The 20,711-nt window shown below is 65.4% G+C and overlaps 1 protein-coding gene across 2 annotated transcripts; it reads left to right on the top strand.

Annotated features, from left to right (window-relative positions):
* The first annotated feature begins 26 nt into the window (after window positions 1-26).
* On the top strand, window positions 27-20,598 carry ABCA2 (ATP binding cassette subfamily A member 2). 2 transcript variants are annotated; one of them, XM_023629420.2, is made up of 48 exons: window positions 27-198; window positions 4,166-4,259; window positions 5,318-5,429; window positions 5,514-5,677; window positions 5,974-6,101; window positions 6,250-6,360; window positions 6,667-6,885; window positions 7,260-7,633; window positions 7,911-8,070; window positions 8,908-9,036; window positions 9,130-9,297; window positions 9,368-9,464; window positions 9,726-9,899; window positions 9,969-10,071; window positions 10,140-10,254; window positions 10,431-10,621; window positions 10,719-10,869; window positions 10,950-11,154; window positions 11,273-11,437; window positions 11,528-11,708; window positions 11,830-12,042; window positions 12,135-12,331; window positions 12,417-12,599; window positions 12,834-13,018; window positions 13,386-13,506; window positions 13,750-13,986; window positions 14,068-14,274; window positions 14,561-14,663; window positions 14,766-15,085; window positions 15,159-15,372; window positions 15,464-15,569; window positions 15,666-15,777; window positions 15,856-15,916; window positions 15,995-16,169; window positions 16,341-16,456; window positions 16,531-16,678; window positions 16,839-16,962; window positions 17,179-17,311; window positions 17,452-17,569; window positions 17,769-17,947; window positions 18,025-18,166; window positions 18,234-18,368; window positions 18,488-18,591; window positions 18,676-18,768; window positions 18,878-18,980; window positions 19,055-19,192; window positions 19,265-19,471; window positions 19,825-20,598. In XM_023629420.2, the coding sequence occupies exons 1-48, from the start codon at window positions 133-135 to the stop codon at window positions 19,858-19,860; spliced, it is 7,317 nt and encodes a 2,438-aa protein (XP_023485188.1). In that variant the 5' UTR covers window positions 27-132; the 3' UTR covers window positions 19,861-20,598. The 2 variants fall into 2 exon arrangements, 1 of the variants encoding a protein (XP_023485188.1); XR_011432501.1 differs by lacking the exon at window positions 17,179-17,311 and having other exon boundaries at window positions 29-198.
* Window positions 20,599-20,711: the final 113 nt, after the last annotated feature.

Genomic DNA, 20,711 nt, shown 5'->3' with positions numbered 1-20,711 from the left:
GCGGAGCCGGTCCCGACGCCGGAGACCCCGCCCCCGCGCGGGCGATGCCGAGCGGCGCGGCGAGCGGCGGGGCTGGCGGGGCGCGCAGAGGAGCGGGCCGCGTCTCGGAGGCGGCCGGAGCGCGGCCCCGCCATGGGCTTCCTGCACCAGCTGCAGCTGCTGCTCTGGAAGAACGTGACGCTGAAGCGCCGGAGCCCGGTGAGCGACCCCGCGCGCCGCGGGCCTGTCGGGAGTCGGAGGCCGCGCGCACCGTGGCCAGCGGCGCGCTCCCCGCGCGCACGTGCGGCCGGCGGGACCGGGCGCGCGCAGACCCCGGACGGAGCGGGCGGCGGGCGGGCGTCCTTTCCCAGCCGTGCCCCGCCTGCCCGCCCCTGCCGCGCTGCGGCCTCCGGGGAAGGGACTCGACCGAGCCCAGTCCGCCGCCCGCGCCCCTTGACATTCGCGGTGCTCGGCTGAGTCACGGGACGGGCGCCCTCCGCAGCGCGCTCTTCGCTCTCCCGGGCCAGCTGCGGGGGTGGGGGTGGGGGCGGCCCCAGGGACCCTGGGGTCGCGGGAGCCCCTGCTTCCCCGGACGGAGGGCTGGCTTGGGGGACTCGATCCAGCTCAGAAGCTCTATGGTCTCTGGGCCCAGGCCCCCTGGAACCCCTGCAGGGACCCTGTCCCTTCCCTCCCTACACCACTTCTCTGTCCTTGGGCAGGCACTCCTCCTCCTCCTCCTCGTCCTCCTCCTCCTCCTGGTCCTCCTCCTCCTGGTCCTCCTCCTCCTCCTGGTCCTCCTCCTCCACATCCTCGTCTTCCTCTACATCCTCCTCCTCCTCCACATCCTCCTCCTCCTCCACATCCTCCTCCTCATCCTCCTCCTCCGTGTCCTCCTCCTCCTCCTCCTCCACACCCCGCGATCACGTCCACTAGCCCTGGCTAGTGCTTTCTCACCACCGGGAATGTCCTTGCTGTGCCACCCCTGGCCAGCCCAAGTCCCTGCACCCTTTGTCCTTTGGGGCTATCTTCCCTGAGGCTGATCCACTCTCTGATTCTCCCTTCCAGGCTCCTCCGGGGGCCAGGTCCTGCTGCTTGGAGCTATGACCACCACGTTCCCCAGCTCTGCCCTGTGCCTGGGGCAGCCCAGGTCCTGAGGGCGCGGGGCACAGCCACTGTCAGGGACAGAAGCCCTGGTGAGAAGCAGGGCTGGGGCAGTATGGATGTCATCATGCTGGCCATCACCGCCTCAGCCCTGGGCAGGGCAGGGGCGTCTCCTGCTGGCCTGCCTAGCCAGCAGCAGCACACGCACCAGAGAATCCTGGGCAGCTCGGGTTTCTGAACAAGCCCGGGGGATTTTCCAGGATGGGGCCCAGAAGGGGCTGGGGTCAGGACCCTGAGAAGGAAGCATCCTCTTGCCTACTTGGGGCCTGGGAGGCTCCTGTCTCATCTGGCCCTGGGACCCTTTGGGCCGACCAGCTCCTGCCTGGGTCCCTCCTTGAGAAGGGCTTCAAAGTGCACAATGGGAACCCCGGGGCTGCGGACAGGGCAGGGTGGCCTTCATCACCATGGCCTGGCAGGATTCCCCTGGGCACCTGGCCCTGGCAGGGAGCCAGGGTCAGGTACACTCCCTGCCCAGCGTGCCTGGGGCTGGCTGGCTGGGTCCTGTGGATCAGGCCTGCAGCCCCAGGCGGCCTCTGGTGCAGCTTCTTCTGCCTCAGGTTCTGGGTCACTGGGGACAGCAGGGCGGGGCTCAGGGGGAGGGGCATTGAGATGTGGGCATGCATCAGTATCAGCCTCGGGCTCTTGGCAAGAAGGACCCACTGGGGCTGGGAGCAGGAGCTAGAATGATGGCCCCTGCATCCACTGGGGACCCCAAGGTTCAGGGCAGGAAGCAGTGACTTGTGAGGCACCCGGCAAGCAGGTGAGAGGTGCCCACTGTCCTGTACCCAGGAGTGGCCTCCACCTGTTAGGTTGGGCCTCCCCAAAAGCTCCCTGTGCCCCTGCCCCATGGTGTTTGCAGGGGCTGGTTAGAGCACATGGAGATCCTTAGCCTGTGGCTACAGCGAACCAGAAATTCTTTCTCCAGGGTGGCTGAGGGCTTGCCGAGCTCACAATGTGGGGCTGGGGCTGGGGCTGGCCCGATGCTGGGCATGTTCCTGCCAGACCCCCACTTTCCCAGGAGGGTCTTGGGCTTCAGAGTTGGACCCTTGGGCTTGGCCAGCAGAGGTTTTGCCTGCATGCTGGTGGCCTCGCTGAGGGGGATGTGCCCTGCGGAAAGCCTGCCTGGTCTGGAGGGGAGGAACCCAGGGCCTGTGTGCCTTGCTTGCTCCCTCTTCCTAAGCTCTGTGCCTCAGTTTCTCATCTGTGAGTGTGGCCTATCCCCTCCCAGTTAGCTGGATGTGGGTCTACGGTGGGGCCACAGGCTGCTCCTGGTGGGGGGACCAGGTCGCTGTCTCTAGGTTGCTGGGGTGGGAGGCAGAACTCCCCCCTCAGGTCTCATCTGCTCTGCCCTTGACAAAGCAGGAGGGGGTGCAGGCCCGGCCAGGGCACCCAGGCCCCAGGGACTTCATTGGGGCACCAGGGACAGGGATTGGACCACCTTGCAGGGCTCCGGGTGGGGTGCCTAGGTCAGGTGTCCAGATGGGGCTGAACCTGTGTTGCCTGCCTGTAACCAGATGCCCCTCTGGCTGCCGGCCTGCCCAGCAGGCCTCTCCTCTCCCTCCCTGCAGCTCAGCTCGTGCGCGGCCGCTGCTATAGCAACCAGGAGGCAGCCACGGCCTGTTGCTGCAGTTACGCGGTGGAGGTGCCCGGTGGCAGGTCGGGTGTGGGTGGGGCTGGCACCGTAGCTGTGACCCCAGCCTCTTACATCGCCGCTTGCATGCAGCCACCCTTGCTCTCTGTGTGTGTGTGTGTGGCATGCGCCTCTCCCCAGCCCCATGGGTGCCCATGATGTCTCCCTGGCCAGCCCTGGGCTAGATCCAGGCTTGCGGAGGGGGTGTTTGGTGGAGGCTGGCACGGGCCGGGGTGGGTGTGGGGCGTGGACACACAGCAGGGTGTTCCACACCACAGAGCGCTATTGTCAAAGCACAGTAAACAGGGCAGCAGCTGCCCCACCCCAGGGGACTGGGGGCCAGGCCAGAGTGCCGTGGGGGTGGGGGCTCTGAAGTCTGTTTTGTCGGGGAAGCGTGAGGATGAAGGAAACCTGGGGCATCTGAAAAGAGCTGGTCGGGGTGGGGGTTGGGGTACATCCTCGCCTGCTCAGGGTGCTCCCCCAAAGAGCAGCTGGCCTGAGGTCCTCCTCCTCCTTCCACTCCTCCCCACCCCAGCTGGAGTAGGGGAGTGAGAACAATGAAGTCCTTCCCTTTTCCAAGTGAAACAAGGGGAAGTGGGGCCCCTGGAGGCTCTGGCATTTCTTTCCCATACAGAGCAGGGCCCACCAGGGCTCACCTTGGTGCCAGGTGGTGGGAGCCATCCTGGGAACACTGAGCAAAGGCCCCCAGCAGGCAGGGCTCCCACGCCCACCTGAGCCATCTGGGGTGAGGGAGAGGGGCCAGGGCAGAAGGAGGTGCTTGGGGAACTGGGAGGTGTCAGAACCCTGATCAGGTCTTCCTGGAGGCTCAGGTGGGCTAGAACCAGACCACCCCAGTGCCATGCCGCGTCTCCCTAGGCCCTTGTGTGGGGGCATAGTGGCGCGGCAATGGTGGGGAGGAGGGCTGACCCCAGGGAGTGTGGGAGCTGCAGGTTGGCAGAGGCCACCTCCGAGATCTGCCCAGATGGTCCTGCAGGTGGGGAAGAAGATGAGCTGGGCAGATGCATGGGTCAGCGTGGACTCATGCTGGCGGATTTGCCCCTGCTGGCCCTCAGTGTGGCAAGCAGAATCTGGGCTGCAGGGCTGGAGACCTGATCGCTTGGGCCAGACAGCGCTTGCCCTCTCGCCCTTTGTAAAGGCCCTGGAGGAGGGAGCTGCAACCTCCATTGGCCCTGGAGAGCCTGTGTTGACCTCTGGCCCCTGGGGGAGCATGCAGGGTCCAGGCTGGGCTGGCCCTTCGAGGGGGGGGTGTGGGGGAGTGTCTGTCTATCTGGCAGGGAGAGGAAGTCTTGGGTCTGTCCTGTCCAGCCCTGGGCAGGGGGCATGGGAGGCCAGGCTGCCCTGCACAGGTGGCCTCACTCAGCCTGCCCTCTCTAGTGGGTCTTGGCCTTCGAGATCTTCATCCCTCTGGTCCTCTTTTTCATCCTGCTGGGCCTTCGGCAGAAGAAACCGACCATCTCTGTGAAGGAAGGTGAGGGTCCTCGGAGGTGGGCCCAGAGCATGGCGGGGGGTGGGCAGGGTGGGGCAGGCCACCCTTACCACATCAGTCACATCCGGTGTGCACGTAACCACATGAATGTTTCCCAGCTCCCACGGTACCCCGGCCCCCACCCCCAGCACAGGCCATGGGCCTGTTCCTGGCGTGGTCTCTGGCCACGCCTCCTGGCCCGGCTGGAGGCCGTGGCTGGCTGTGGTGGCCATTCCTCACTGCTCTCCTCTGTTCTGTTTTGCCCCTCCCCCGCATGGTCTCTTGTCTTCCTCCGGTCCGCATGCAGTCTGTAAGTGAGCGGCCGCCTCCTTCTTGCTGGCCCCAGGCGGCAGCCACAGGATGGCCCTGCGGGGCCTCCTGGTACAGCTTGAGCAACTCCCCACCCCAGCCCCCGCCTGCATTAACAGCCTGTCCCTGGCCAGCGGGGTCCTGCAGAGCCCCCTGCCCACTGTCAGGAACAGCTGGCTCTCGGTGGGGGTGGGGAGTGGGTAGTGAAGGGCCGGGCCACCTGGCCACAGTGGCTCATGCATCAAGCTCGCCGAGTGTCTCCTTCTTTCTGTGGGGTCGTCTGGCCCCACCTGGCAGGGCTGGGACTCCTGGGCTAGCTTGGGCTGGGGCTGGGTCACCTGGCTGCTTTCCCCTCAGACCCTTGGGGGCTCCTGCATTCACTCTACTAACCAGCTGGCCAGAGAGGTCAGAGGTCGCTGCCCAGTAGGGGGCCCCATGTGCTCCCCTGGGATCTGTGGGCAGTACCACAACTAAATTCTTGGGGGAGGCGTCAGGGCATTTTGGTCTTGGTTGGCTGAGGGAAGAGGGATGCTTTGGGATTTATGGGAAAGGGACGGCAAGATGCTCTTCGACCTCTGACCTGCTGGGGTCATTGGCACCAGAATTCTTGGCCCTGTCCCCTATCTGCTGCCTGAAGCTGCTTTTCCTTCTTGACTTTCTCTAAATTTCTCTTCTCGGTCTCTGTCCCCCTCCTCCTTCTTGATTCCTCTGTCTCTCCTGTTCTCCTGTCTCCCCCACCCTGTCCCCCACAGCCTTCTACACCGCCGCACCCCTCACCTCCGCGGGCATCCTGCCTGTCATGCAGTCACTGTGCCCGGATGGCCAGCGGGATGAGTTCGGCTTCCTGCAGTACGCCAACTCCACGTGAGTGCCCCCTCCCCTGGAGCCCAGCCTCCTCCCCAATCCTAGGGCCTGGCGGCCAGCGGGTGATGTCCACTGGTGGTGCAGGGTCACTCAGCTGCTGGAGCGCCTCAACCGCGTGGTGGAGGAGGGCAACCTGTTTGACCCAGCACGGCCTAGCCTGGGCTCGGAGCTCGAGGCCCTGCGCCAGCACCTGGAGGCCCTCAGCTCAGGCCCGGACACCTGGGAGAGCCACTTGGACAGACCTGCAGGTGCGCCCTGGGTGGGCTGGGCGGTGCCTATACTAGGGAGCTGAGGCCCCAGCTCTGGTGTCAGCTGGGTTTGAACCCCAGCTTGGTTACTGCCTACCCCAGGCCTGCGTCTGTGCCCTGGGCTCTCAGTCTAAACCGCTGCTCTGAGCTCCCAGAGCACACAAGCTTGGCGGGCCCGGCTGAGCTGCCCGCCACAGCGGCCGAGCCATGGTGCCCAAAGCTCGGCTCTGAGCCTGTTCCAGGTGCCTCAGCCCCAGGCAGACCTGGATTTCCGCCCCATCCTTCTGTCTGTCCAGTGTCCTCCTTCTCTCTGGACTCGGTGGCCAGGGACCCGCGGGAGCTCTGGCGTTTCCTGACACAGAATCTGTCGCTGCCTAACAGCACAGCCCAGGCCCTCCTTGCTGCCCAGGTGGACCTGCCCGAGGTGAGGTGGGGCAAGCATCAGCAGTAAGCGAGTGTGGGCCTGCTCTCGGGGCAGCCCCAGCCCTGGCCATTCCACTCTGCCCTCCCCTGATGGCAGGGTGGGAGTGAGGGGGATCCCCCACCTGAGCCACGGCCCCCATCGCACCCAGGTCTATCACCTGCTGTTTGGGTCTTCACCTGCCCTGGATGCGGAGTCAGACCTCCCTGGGGGTCAGGAGCCCTGGAGCAGCCTGGGCAGTAGTCCCCTCTTCCGGATGGAGGTGAGGGAGCCTGTTGGTGGGACAGAAGGCATGCTGCCTGCCTCTGGGTGGGGGTTTCTGCCTGGGTGGTTGAAGAAAGGGCCCCCTTGATAATTCCAACTTCCTCCTGGGGGTGAGAGAGGATCCCCAGGAGTTTGTGGCTGGCATGGGGAGGGGGAGACAGGATGGTAATGTGTGTCTGTCCTGGCCCACCCCCCACTACGGAACCTGGGTAGTCTCAGGTGGGTGGGGCAGGGTGAGGCCAGGGCCTTGGTTTTCTCTTGGTTGGGGCTCCTTCCCAGCTGTCGCCCTGCCCCCCGCCCCCAGGAGCTGCTGTTGGCCCCTGCCCTCCTGGAGCAACTCACGTGCACACCCGGCTCTGGGATGCTGGGCAGGATCCTCGCGGTGCCCCGGGGTCAGCAGGCAGCGCTGCAGGGCTACCGGGACACTGTCTGCAGTGGGCAGGCTGCAGCCCGGGCCCGGCGCTTTTCTGGGCTGGCTGCCGAGCTCCGGAACCAGCTGGATATGGCCAAGATTGCCCACCAGGTGAGGCCCTGCCTGCCAGCTGGCCTGCAGGTCCCCTGCCTGGGCTGGAGGAGCTGATGGGGCTCCTTGGCATCCTAGGGGACTGCTGAGCCCAAGGCTGTGTGTGGGCTGTGCCTGTGGTGGGTGTCCCACACCCCCAACAATGTCATGCCTTGTGCCTCTGCCCAGCCCATGCCCTCACCCCAGTCTGTCTCCTGTCCCTGGCCGGTTCTCCCCTTTTCCCTAGGCTATAGACTCTCCCTCTATCCCCCTTCTCCCACCCAGTGTCCCCCTGCTGCTGTCCTCCCTGTCCCACCCCTAGCCTGCAGATCCACCCCCAGCCCCTGCTCCCTCCCCTGGGCCCGCCTTGCCTCACCTGCCCCATTTCCCCTCAGCTGGGCATAGAGGCCCCCAACGGATCATCCCCCCAGCAGCAGCCACAACCCCCACGGCGACTGCAGGCATTACTGGAGGACCTGCTGGATGCCCAAAAGGTTCTGCAGGATGTGGACATCCTCTCGGCCCCGGCCCTGCTGCTACCTCAGGGCGCCTGTGCTGGCCGTGCTCCCGGGCCTTCGGCCAGCGGCCCTGGTGGGGCAGCCAACAGCACGGGCCCCGGGGCCTGGGCCGGCACGGGCTCCAATACCACAGCCGAGGAGGGTGCCCCGTCCGCCGGGGCCCCTGCCTCCTTGGATGCGCTGCAGGGCCAGTGCTCAGCCTTCGTGCAGCTCTGGGCGGGCCTGCAGCCCATCCTGTGTGGCAACAACCGGTAGGTGCAGGGCAGGGAGGCGTGCAAGACAGATGGGGTGGGGCCTGCCCCCCCCCCCGCGTCTCACCCCTCACCATGCTCCACTCCACCCGATGTACTGCCCCAACCCTGAGGTCTTTCCCCTGTCCGGTACGCCCCATTCTACAGCCATGCTCCCAACCTTGAGGCCCTGCCCTATCCCACACCCACCCCTGGAGCCCCGCCCCATCTCATGCCCACACCTGACGCCCCATCCCGACCCCAGCTCCGCCCCTAACGCCCTCCCCCCCAACCCCAGCACCATTGAGCCTGAGGCGCTGCGACGGGGCAACATGAGCTCCCTGGGCTTCACGAGCAAGGAGCAGCGCAACCTGGGCCTCCTCGTGCACCTCATGACCAGCAACCCCAAGATCCTGTACGCACCAGCGGGCTCTGAGGCAGACCGCGTCATCCTCAAGGTGCGTGATTCTGGCGCACTGGGCATTCAAGCCGCGCGTGTCCTCTGGGGCGCGAGCCGGAGGTGCTGGGCGGAGGGTTCTGTGGCCGAGGACCCCTGAGCTGAGGAGGTCGGTTGAAATGGCATGGGAGGGGTGCAGCCCTGGCCCTTGAGCTCCCACTTGGCTCTGCGGGTGGGGGATCCGTGCGCGGGTTCAAGGTGTAGGGTCACTTGATTCCTGGGGATGCACTGGAGGCGCTGGTGTGCAGGGTCTTGTCCTGGCTGGGTGTGTCCAGGGCTGGGCAGCTGTTGAGGACGGCGGAGGGGCGGCATGCCGAAGCCTTCCAGAGCAGCGTCCAGTGGGCGAGATTTGAGCAGGGCAGCTAGGTGGTTTGCAGCTTGCTGAGGGCAAGATGTCTGTGGCCATCCAGGGGAGAGGTCCGGTGTGGAACAAGGAGAAACGGCGCTGGGACTGGTCCAGGGAGAGGAGAGGCTGTGGAGGGCTCCCTAGGATGAGTGTGGCAGGGATGAGAGCCAAGTGTCAGGGCTGTGCAAGGGACTTGTGAAGGAGGGTCACAAGGAGTTGGGAAGGCACAGCTGGAGAGACAGGGGAACCAGTGGCCTGCTGCCCGGGGAGCCTGCGGACTGGAGTGAGTTTCACGGAAGGGGGCGCTGCAGTAGGCGGGGAGGGGGAGGGCTTGGAGCTTCCAGGAGAAAGCTTGGCCAGAGCAAAACTGGTTGCTGGTGGGGACCAGCCAGTGGCTGGTGCCCAGCCGTGGGGGGAAGCAAGAGTGGAGAGCTCCCTCACTGGCTAGGGTCCCTCCATGAGCCCCATGCCCCATGCCCTCACCCTCTGCAGGCCAACGAGACCTTTGCCTTTATAGGCAACGTGACTCACCACGCCTGGGTCTGGCTCAACATCTCAGCCGAGATCCGCAGCTTCCTGGAGCAGGGCAGGCTGCAGCAACACCTGCACTGGCTGCAGCAGGTGCTGGGGGGGCCAGGTGCGGGGGCCAGGTGGGGGGGTGGGGGTGGGGAGCCCACTCTGTCCTGGGCCTCTGAGCTTGCCTTCCACCCTCAGTATGTGGCGGAGCTGAGGCTGCACCCCGAAGCACTGAACCTGTCACTGGAGGAGCTGCCGCCTGCCCTGCGCCAGGACAACTTCTCACTGCCCAATGGCTCGGCCCTCCTGCAGCAGCTGGACACGATTGACAATGCAGCTTGCGGCTGGATTCAGTTCATGTCCAAGGTAGGGTGGGCGAGCCTGGCAGGGCCCCACTGGTATGCAGGGCTGGCTCCAACGATGCCTCTCCCCACAGGTGAGCGTAGATATCTTCAAGGGTTTTCCTGATGAGGAGAGCATCGTCAACTACACCCTCAACCAGGCCTACCAGGACAACGTCACCGTGTTCGCCAGTGAGCCAGGCCCCCTCGCTGGTCCACAACCCCTGCTCTTCCACCTCTCTCCTCCTCCAGCCCCACTCTGCCCCTCGTTCCTCCGGTCTCTCCCTACCCCATCCCCACCCCATCTCCTTCCTCCCCAGCTCCGCCCCTCATCTTGCCCAGTCCCTGCTCCTTTTCAGCAACCTGCACACCCCTCCCTTGCTCTCTCACCCTGCCCCGCACACCCCGCCCCCACCCTGGCTGGCCCTCCACCTGCCCCTCGTCCCGTCCCAGGCGTGATCTTCCAGACGCGCAAGGACGGCTCCCTGCCGCCCCACGTGCACTACAAGATCCGCCAGAACTCCAGCTTCACCGAGAAAACCAATGAGATCCGCCGGGCCTACTGGCGGCCAGGGCCCAACACTGGTGGCCGCTTCTACTTCCTGTACGGCTTCGTCTGGATTCAGGGTGAGGGCCGCCCCAGGGGGCGGAGGGACGGGTCCAGCTGCCCACACTGATGCTGATGCCCACCCACAGACATGATGGAGCGTGCCATCATCAACACCTTTGTGGGGCATGACGTGGTGGAGCCAGGCAACTACGTGCAGATGTTTCCCTACCCCTGCTACACTCGGGATGAGTGAGTGTGGGCACCGGGCGGGGGGTGGGTTGCGGGCTGAGCACCCCCTCACACCCTGCATCCTCCAGCTTCCTGTTTGTCATCGAGCACATGATGCCGCTCTGCATGGTAATTTCCTGGGTCTACTCGGTGGCCATGACCATCCAGCACATTGTTGCGGAGAAGGAGCACCGGCTCAAAGAGGTGGGGGGATGGGGGAGAGGGAGACGGGATGATGGGAGGGATGGATGTGGAGGGATGGGGACGAGAGGGGTTGGGGGGCAACCATGGGCACCCCTCCATCCCCAGGCCCGAGCTGGCAGGGCAGGGGCAGGGTGTTCCTTCCCAGCGCCCCTGCCCCAAGGCCGGTCTGCCCACAGGTGATGAAGACCATGGGCCTGAACAATGCTGTGCACTGGGTGGCCTGGTTCATCACAGGCTTTGTGCAGCTCTCCATCTCAGTGACGGCGCTCACCGCCATTCTCAAGTACGGCCAGGTCCTCATGCACAGCCACGTGCTCATCATCTGGCTCTTCCTGGCTGTCTACGCTGTGGCCACCATCATGTTCTGGTGCGCACTGTGGCTGGCAGCAGGCGGGGAGGGAGGGCTTTGGGTGTGCTGCTGAGGTTTGGGTGTGGCTGATGGGCGTGGCCCCACCTGCCCCCAGCTTCCTGGTGTCCGTCCTATACTCCAAGGCCAAGCTGGCCTCAGCCTGCGGTGGCATCATCTACTTCCTGAGCTATGTGCCCTACATGTATGTGGCGATCCGCGAGGAGGTGGCCCACGATAAGATCACCGCCTTTGAGAAGTGCATTGCGGTGAGGGGCACGGGCGGGCGGGCGGCCCGGGGTGGCGGGTGTCCAGCCACCTCCCCCAACTGACATTGCTGTCTTCTCAGTCCCTGATGTCCACAACAGCCTTTGGCCTGGGCTCCAAGTACTTCGCTCTGTACGAAGTGGCGGGCGTGGGCATCCAGTGGCACACGTTCAGCCAGTCGCCCGTGGAAGGGGATGACTTCAACCTGCTCCTGGCTGTCACTATGCTGATGGTGGATGCAGCTGTCTATGGTGTGCTCACGTGGTACATCGAGGCAGTGCACCCAGGTGCAGACTGACTCTTTGGAGGAGGAGGGGAGGGGGGCATGGCTCCCTGGGTGGGGCACATGGCCTGGGGTGTACAGTGACTCCAGCCCTGGGTCAGCCTCCCCTCCCCAACCCCCAGGCATGTACGGGCTGCCCCGGCCTTGGTACTTCCCGCTGCAGAAGTCCTACTGGCTGGGCAGTGGGCGGACAGAAGCGTGGGAGTGGAGCTGGCCATGGGCCCGTGCCCCTCGCCTCAGCGTCATGGAGGAGGACCAGGCCTGTGCCATGGAGAGCCGGCGCTTGGGTGAGCCAGGTGCCAGGGTGGCAGCTTGGGCAGTCACTGGGTTTCAGGGGCCTAGGGCAGCCTTAGTGCTGACCCGCAGTCCTGGTGCAGAGGAGATGCGGGGCATGGAGGAAGAGCCCACTCATCTGCCACTGGTGGTCTGTGTGGACAAGCTCACCAAGGTCTACAAGAATGATAAGAAGCTGGCCTTGAACAAGCTGAGCCTGAACCTCTACGAGAACCAGGTGGTATCCTTCCTGGGCCACAACGGGGCTGGCAAGACCACTACCATGTGAGTGTCAGGGTAGAGCCTACTCTGCGGCCAGGGGATGGGCCCAGAGTCTCTGACCAAGTGGGCATCAGGGTGGGCTCCCTGCAGGAGGTAGGGGCCATAACCTTGCTCCCCCACCCAGGTCTATCCTCACGGGCCTGTTCCCGCCCACGTCGGGTTCAGCCACCATTTACGGACATGACATCCGCACAGAGATGGATGAGATCCGCAAGAACCTGGGCATGTGTCCACAGCACAACGTGCTCTTTGACCGGCTCACGGTGGAGGAGCATCTCTGGTTCTACTCCCGGCTCAAGAGCATGGCTCAGGAGGAGATCCGCAAGGAGATGGACAAGTGGGTGGGGCATGGCCTGGGTGGGGTGGGGGTGGGGCAGGGGTGGGGCCAGCTCCCACTGTCCTGGTCTGACCCCTGCTGCCCACCCTCAGGATGATCGAAGACCTGGAGCTCTCCAACAAGCGGCACTCGCTGGTTCAGACGCTGTCAGGCGGCATGAAACGCAAGCTCTCCGTGGCCATTGCCTTTGTGGGTGGCTCCCGCGCCATCATCCTGGATGAGCCCACGGCTGGTGTAGACCCCTATGCGCGCCGGGCCATCTGGGACCTCATCCTGAAGTACAAGCCGGGTGAGTGGGGCATGGGGCGGGTGTGGGCGAGCCCCCACCTGGCCCACCCGGCCCAGCCCCCTGACCCCAATCTGGCCTCCCCCAGGCCGCACCATCCTCCTGTCCACCCATCACATGGACGAGGCCGACCTGCTTGGGGATCGCATTGCCATCATCTCCCATGGGAAGCTCAAGTGCTGCGGCTCCCCACTCTTCCTCAAGGGCGCCTATGGGGACGGCTACCGCCTCACGCTGGTCAAGCGGCCTGCCGAGCCAGGAGGCCCCCAAGGTCTGTTTTGAGGCAGCCTGAGCAGGCTTGGGGCATCCCTTCCCCTGGACTGCCTCCCCAAGACTGTTGTGGTTGAGGGACTGGGCCCCCACTATTGCCCCAGTGGGCCCAGGATGCTGGTCAGGCCTGCTTGCCCTCTCCTCAGGCCCCTCCGTGACCTGGCTGGGCTCCCCTAGAGGGTCCCTTTCCCCCCGCCCCTGAGTGAAGCCTCTCCCTACTCTCCTACCCTCCTAGAGCCAGGGCTGACAGCCAGCCCCCCAGGGCGGGCCCAGTTGAGCAGCTGCTCTGAGCCCCAGGTTTCTCAGTTCATCCGAAAGCACGTGGCCTCCTGCCTGCTGGTCTCAGACACGAGCACCGAGCTCTCCTACATCCTGCCCAGCGAGGCCGCCAGGAAGGGGTCTTTTGAGCGCCTCTTCCAGGTGTGGGGCGGGGCTGGGAGGCCAGGGGTGCGGCTCAGGGGCGGGGCCTGAGGAGGTGGAGGGGTGTATTTAGGGGTTGGGGCCGCAGGAGGTGGAGGAAGGGTGGGGCTAAGGAGCTGGGTTGTCAGTGGTGGGGCGGGGCCTGAGGAGGTGGATGGGCGGGGCAGTGGGGGCGGGGCTGGTAGAAGAGGTGGGGTCTGAGGACTGGAGGGGGCGTGGTTTCGGTGGGGCCATGGCGGCAGTTGGGGCCAAGGAGTGGGACTGTCAGTGGTGGGGCGGGTCCTGAGGCGATGGGGGCGTGGTCCGGTGGCGGGGAGCACCTGGACTGTGGCCCATGTGGCCACGGGCCTCACCCAGCCCTTTGCAGCACCTGGAGCACAGTCTGGACGCGCTGCACCTGAGCAGCTTCGGGCTGATGGACACGACGCTGGAGGAGGTGTTCCTCAAGGTGTCGGAGGAGGACCAGTCTTTGGAGAACAGCGAGGCGGGTGAGAGGCCCTGAAGCAGCTGATCAGCTCTGCCCAACCCCACCACACCCCACCCCACCACACCCCACTCTCCTCCACACCAGGCGTGAACTTGGGCCTGGGGCTGCTCACTCTGGCCCCGTCTCTGGGGGCCAGGGTTCCTGGGTAGGTGGGTGAGCATGGGGGCTGGGGTCCCGGGCAGGCCTGGAGGTGGCAGGCAGTCCTGAGCCCCCTCCCCCCTTCCCTGGCCGGCCGCGGCGGCAGATGTGAAGGAGTCCAGGAAGGATGTGCTGCCCGGGGCAGAGGGTCTGGCATCCGGGGAGGCTCAGGCCGGCAACCTGGCCCGGTGTGCGGAGCTGGCCCAATCGCAGGCATCGCTGCAGTCCGCGTCCTCAGTGGGCTCTGCCCGTGGTGAGGAGGGAGCTGGCTATGCCGACGTCTACGGCGACTACCGTCCTCTCTTCGACAACCTGCAGGACCCCGACAATGTCAGCCTGCAAGGTGGGGGGCAGCAGGGTGGGGCTGGGGAGGGTCCCCGGAAGGTGTTGTGGGGCTACTGCTCAGGCCCGCCTCCCTGTGCAGAGGCGGAGGCGGAGGTCCTCACGCGGGTCGGCCAGGGCAGCCGCAAGCTGGAGGGCTGGTGGCTGAAGGTGCGCCAGTTCCACGGGCTCCTGGTGAAGCGTTTCCACTGTGCACGTCGCAACTCCAAGGCACTCTCCTCCCAGATCCTGCTGCCTGCCTTCTTTGTCTGCGTGGCCATGACCGTGGCCCTCTCTGTCCCGGAGATTGGTACGGCCGCCTGCCAGGCTGAGGGGCACTGAGGGCTAGCACCACACCGTAGTGGGACTGTGGTTCTGCCCCACTCCTGAGCCACTGGGAGACCCACACCCACTCTGGGTCTGGGCATTACACCTGAGGCTGACAGGCTCACTCTGGGGTCTGCAGGGAGTCATGTCTCCTGGGGGCCCAGACCCCAAGCTTGGACCCTGTGGATATTGGGAAGAGGGGACCCTGGCCTGGGGGCCACTGGCAGGCGGTCAAAACCTGCTCAGGCTTCCCATGCGCACCCCACCAGGTGACCTGCCCCCGCTGGTCCTGTCCCCCTCCCAGTACCACAACTACACCCAGCCCCGCGGCAACTTCATCCCCTATGCCAACGAGGAGCGCCGGGAATACCGGTGAGGCCACCCACCAGGAGCTGGGGTGGGCAGGGACCGGATGTGGCGGCTGAGCTGGGTGGGTACCCATCCCCACTCAACTCACCTTGTGGGTTCCCTTAGATTGCGGCTGTCACCTGACGCCAGCCCCCAACAGCTTGTGAGCACGTTCCGGCTGCCCTCTGGCGTGGGCGCCACCTGTGTCCTGAAGTCTCCCACAAATGGCTCGCTGGGGCCCACGCTGAACCTGAGCAGTGGGGAGTCGCGCCTGCTGGCTGCACGGTTCTTTGACAGCATGTGCCTGGAGTCCTTCACACAAGGGCTGCCACTGTCCAACTTTGTGCCGCCCCCACCCTCGCCCGCCCCTTCCGACTCCCCTGTGTCCCCAGACGAGGACCCACTGCAGGCCTGGAACGCCTCCCTGCTGCCCACCTCTGGGCCAGGTACTGGCTGGCGGGGCCACCTGGGGTCATGGGGCAGTGAGGACCGGGCTAACTGTGCCTTCTCTGCCCACAGAGAACTGGACATCGGCACCCTCCCTGCCACACCTGGTGCGGGAGCCCGTCCGCTGCATCTGTTCTGCACAGGGCACTGGCTTCTCCTGCCCGGGTGGTGTGGGCGGGCACCCGCCCCAGATGCGGGTGGTCACGGGTGACATCCTGACTGACATCACCGGCCACAATGTCTCCGAGTACCTGCTCTTCACCTCTGACCGTTTCCGGCTGCACCGGTGAGCTGGGTGGGAGGGGTGTATGCCAGCTGTGGGCCAGGGGTGGCCACCCACTGCCCTGGCCTCACTGTCCTTTGACCTGCCCGCCCAGGTATGGGGCCATCACCTTCGGCAACATCCAGAAATCCATCCCAGCCTCGTTTGGCGCCCGGGCTCCAGCCATGGTGCGGAAGATTGCGGTGCGCAGGGCAGCCCAGGTGAGTGCCGCCTGGCCCCACTCCCTGTGGCATCTGGCCCTCACCGGAGCTCTGCAGGGACCCACAGGGCTCTCGGGGTCTTTCTGTGTCCCTCAGGTTTTCTACAACAACAAGGGTTACCACAGCATGCCCACCTACCTCAACACCCTCAACAACGCCATCCTGCGTGCCAACCTGCCCAAGAGCAAGGGCAACCCGGCAGCCTATGGTGAGCAGGGCGGAGGGGGCGGGCACGGAGCAGGCTGTCATGGAGCAGGCCCTGAGGCTGCCCTCCCCTGTGTTGCAGGCATCACCGTCACCAACCACCCCATGAACAAGACAAGTGCCAGTCTCTCCCTGGATTACTTGTATGTGGGGGCGTGGGTGGGCGGGGGACCACTGCGGGCCTGAGCGTTGGACAGGGCTGAGGGCTGCCTCACCTCCAGGCTGCAGGGCACGGATGTGGTCATCGCCATCTTCATCATTGTGGCCATGTCCTTCGTGCCGGCCAGCTTCGTGGTCTTCCTGGTGGCTGAGAAGTCCACCAAGGCCAAGCACCTGCAGTTTGTCAGCGGCTGCAACCCCATCATCTACTGGCTGGCCAACTACGTGTGGGACATGGTGTGCCCCTCCCCATGTGGCCGCAGGGGGCCCCTCACCCCCAGACCCCTGGCCATCCCACCACCCTGTCCCTGCCAGGCCTGCCAAGTTCTGTCCCAGGACCCCTCACCTCTGACCCCTGAGCCCCTCACCCTGCCCCCAGCCCCTCACCTGTCACCCCTGCTCTGGTAGCTCAACTACCTGGTTCCGGCCACCTGCTGCGTCATCATCCTGTTCGTGTTCGACCTGCCGGCCTACACATCGCCCACCAACTTCCCGGCCGTGCTCTCCCTTTTTCTGCTCTACGGGTAAAGGGCAGCAGGCAGTGGGAGCGGGCGCAGGGCAGGGTCAGGCTGTCCGGTGACCAACCCCCTGCCCACAGGTGGTCCATCACCCCCATCATGTATCCAGCCTCCTTCTGGTTCGAGGTCCCCAGCTCGGCCTACGTGTTTCTCATCGTGATCAACCTCTTCATCGGCATCACGGCCACCGTGGCCACCTTCCTGCTGCAGCTCTTCGAGCATGACAAGGTGGGGTGGTGGGTGGGCGGGGATTGGCAGGGCATGGCCAGCACGACAAGGCGGAGCAGCGGGCAGGCAGGCGCAACAAGGTGGGGCAGTGGGTGGGGATCGGCAGGGCGTGGCGGCCAGCTGGGCTGAGGCTGTGCCCGTGACCCCTCTGACTCTCCAGGACCTCAAGGTGGTCAACAGTTATCTGAAAAGCTGCTTTCTCATCTTCCCCAACTACAACCTGGGCCACGGGCTCATGGAGATGGCCTACAATGAGTATATCAACGAGTACTACGCCAAGATCGGTGAGGGGGCAGGCAGGTGGCAGAGCCTCGGGGTGGGGAGCGGATGGGTGGTGGGGGCCCTGGGGTGGGGGGCAGGGTGGGCAGGTGGCATGTGTCCTGGGGTGGGGAGGCTGAGGTGGTCATGTCTGGCTCCAGAGACTGGGGAGTTCCAGGCCTGGGGGGTGAAAGGGGCCTCCTGAGGCCCCAGGCACAGGCCCTGAGCTGACTGCCCCACAGGTCAGTTTGACAAGATGAAGTCCCCGTTTGAGTGGGACATTGTCACCAGGGGGCTGGTGGCCATGACAGTCGAGGGCTTCGTGGGTTTCTTCCTCACCATCATGTGCCAGTACAACTTCCTGCGGCAGCCACAGTGAGTGGGCACGTGCCGGGCAATGTGGGTGCAGGTGGCTGGTTGGGCACTGCCCACCTTCCTGTGTGGCCACAGCAAATGGGGGAGCACTGGGCAATGGTGGGTGGCCTGTCTGGACACTGCCCACCCTGTCCCCTCAGGCGCATGCCGGTGTCTACCAAGCCCGTGGAGGATGACGTGGACGTGGCCAATGAGCGGCAGCGAGTACTGCGGGGGGATGCTGACAATGACATGGTCAAGATCGAGAATCTGACCAAGGTGGGCCTGGGTGTGCCAAGAGGAGCCAGGGGGAGGCGTGGCGCCAGTAGGAGTGTGGTCAGGGTCGGGGTGTAGCTCCGGGCAGGGGTGGACGTGGCTTGTGGTAGGGGCGTGGCTCCAGGAAGGGGCGGGGCCAGTGGGGGCAGGGGGGCAGCCTGCGTGTCGTCCTGCTGAGTGGGCAGCCCCTCGCCTGCGCCAGGTGTACAAGTCTCGGAAGATTGGCCGTATCTTGGCTGTGGACCGCCTGTGCCTGGGCGTGCGCCCTGGCGAGTGCTTCGGCCTCCTGGGTGTCAACGGTGCAGGGAAGACCAGCACCTTCAAGATGCTGACGGGTGATGAGAGCACGACGGGGGGCGAGGCCTTCGTCAACGGGCACAGGTGCGGGCACGGGCGCCTAGGGGCAGGTGAGGTGGCCGCTGCTGGGGGCTGACGGCGGTGATGGCGCTTATCCCCAGTGTGCTCAAGGAGCTGCTCCAGGTGCAGCAGAGCCTGGGCTACTGCCCGCAGTTCGATGCCCTGTTCGACGAGCTCACGGCCCGGGAGCACCTGCAGCTGTACACACGGCTCCGCGGCATCCCCTGGAAGGACGAGGCGCGGGTGAGGGTCGCCCAGGCCGGGGAGGGGCCGTGTGAAGGGCCGGCCTTGACATCTGCTGTCACCCCAGGTGGTGAAGTGGGCTCTGGAGAAGCTGGAGCTGACCAAATATGCCGACAAGCCGGCTGGCACATACAGCGGAGGCAACAAGCGGAAGCTGTCCACAGCCATCGCCCTCATCGGGTACCCAGCCTTCATCTTCCTGGTGAGCCTGGGGGGATGGGGGGTTGGGTCCCGTCTTCCTGTGGGCCTGGGCAGGAGGCGGCCAGTGGGGCCAGTTGGGGTGAGCGGGGATGCAGCAGCTGAGCCTGGCACCACCCCCAGGACGAGCCAACCACAGGCATGGACCCCAAGGCCAGGCGCTTCCTCTGGAACCTCATTCTGGATCTCATCAAGACAGGGCGCTCAGTGGTGCTGACATCGCACAGGTGCGGCCCCCTCCCTGTCCCTGCATGGTGCCTCCCCCACCCCGCCACTGCGTGCCAGCCCACTCCGCGTGTGTCTCTGCCCAGCATGGAGGAGTGTGAGGCGCTGTGCACGCGGCTGGCCATCATGGTGAACGGGCGCCTGCGCTGTCTGGGCAGCATCCAGCACCTGAAGAACCGGTGAGCTGGGCATGCTGCTGCAGGGGCTGCAGGAGCTGTGGGGCTGTGGCGAGTCGGGGATGGGCTCCCCTGGGTGGCCGGGGCTGCAGGCCACGGGCCTATCCTGCAGGTTTGGAGATGGCTACATGATCACGGTGAGGACCAAGAGCAGCCAGAACGTGAAAGACGTGGTGCGGTTCTTCAACCGGAACTTTCCAGAGGCCATGCTCAAGGTGGGTGGGGCCCCCTGGGGTGGGAAGGGTGGGGGGCCCTGGCCAAGTGGCCTCTGACCTCTGCACCCCCCCAGGAGCGGCACCACACGAAGGTGCAGTACCAGCTCAAGTCGGAGCACATCTCACTGGCGCAGGTGTTCAGCAAGATGGAGCAGGTGGTGGGCGTGCTGGGCATCGAGGACTACTCGGTCAGCCAGACCACTCTGGACAACGTGAGCGCCCCGGGCCAAGGGTGCAGGCCGCCTGAGCTGGGCCCTGCCCACCAACCTGCCCCTGCCCACCAGGTGTTCGTGAACTTCGCCAAGAAGCAGAGCGACAACCTGGAGCAGCAGGAGACAGAGCCGCCCTCAGCCCTGCAGTCCCCCTTGGGCCGCCTGCTCAGCCTGTTCCGGCCACGACCCACCCCCACCGAGCTGCGGGCACTTGTGGCCGACGAGCCTGAGGACCTGGATACGGAGGACGAGGGCCTCATCAGCTTCGAGGAGGAACGGGTGAGCAGGACCCGCCGAGTCAGGGCAGCCAGCTGGCCAGAGGGCTCAGGCTTGGGGTGGGAAGCAGGGGTGGGGGAAGAGTGGCCCCAGGGACCCTGATGTCCCAAGCAGAAGAGAACAGAGGGACCTGCCTGATGCTCAGGACTAGAGTGGACGTGGAAGGCCTGGGCATAGAGGTATGGGAGCGGAGCCTGGGGACGGGGAGAGCTGTCAATACAGGGGCAACCAGACTCGGCAGGGAGGCCACAAGAGGAACGCCCCGGCAAGAAAGAACTCAGAGGAGGGGATAGAGGTGGGGCAGTGGTGGGTGCCGGACGATGCCTCCTGAGCCCGGCCCACCCACTGTCTGCTAGGCCCAGCTCTCCTTCAACACGGACACGCTCTGCTGACCGCCAGGAGCAGGCTCAAAGACACGCTATGGGGACAGAAGTCAGGCGGTGGCCAAGGCCCCACCCCGTGACCCCAGTGCCCACCTGCCAGGCCTGGAGTGGGAGGTCCAGGACCAAGGACTTCACGCCCCCTCCATCCCCACCCCCCATCTTTGGCCCTGCTCATGGCCATCACACCACCTCCCCTGATTGTGCCAAAGGCTGGCCCGGCCCTGGGCTGCACACACCCCCACCCTGCTCTGCCTTAAAGCCTTGGGGTCTGGCTGGCCCCTCGCCTCTGCCCCTGCCCAGCTCTGCCCACCACCCCCAGGACCACGGGGGTGATATGGGCTGCCAGGAACCACCCGACCCTCTCCTGGCAGGGCCTGGCCTCCCGAACCCACTTTTCTCTGACACCTGAGTCAGATGGCAGCAGCTGCAGGCCTAGGGTGAGAGTGGGGCTGGGTTAGGTCCCACCCCCAGGCACGTATTTATTTTGCTTTAGGAAGAGGCTCCCTTACTCACTTTCATGCGGGGAAGTCACGACCGAGGGAAGCCATTGGCGTGGGCCAGGGAGGGGGCCGCCTTGGGGCGGTGGACCCTGTAGCAGGCATGGAGAAGCCAGCCCCACTCCCTCCAGCTGCCATTGCTCTCCCACTCAGCTTGGCCCCCTGCCCGCCCGCCCACTACCCACGAGCCGGACTTGTACATAGCGCACAGATGTTTGTTTTAAATAAATAAACAAAAAACCCTTCACAAGCCTGCGTGTGTGGGGTGCGGTGTTGGGTGAAGACGGGCCGCTCCACACTAAGGTTACGGCCCTCACCCTGTGGGCATGTCTACAGTGTCCTGGAGGACTGGGTCTGGCTGGA

The sequence above is a fragment of the Equus caballus genome, chromosome 25 (assembly GCF_041296265.1).
Source record: "Equus caballus isolate H_3958 breed thoroughbred chromosome 25, TB-T2T, whole genome shotgun sequence".
Taxonomy (NCBI): Eukaryota; Metazoa; Chordata; class Mammalia; order Perissodactyla; family Equidae; genus Equus; species Equus caballus.
Note: the sequence above shows the minus strand (reverse complement) of the source record. Positions and strands in the feature narration are given on the sequence as shown.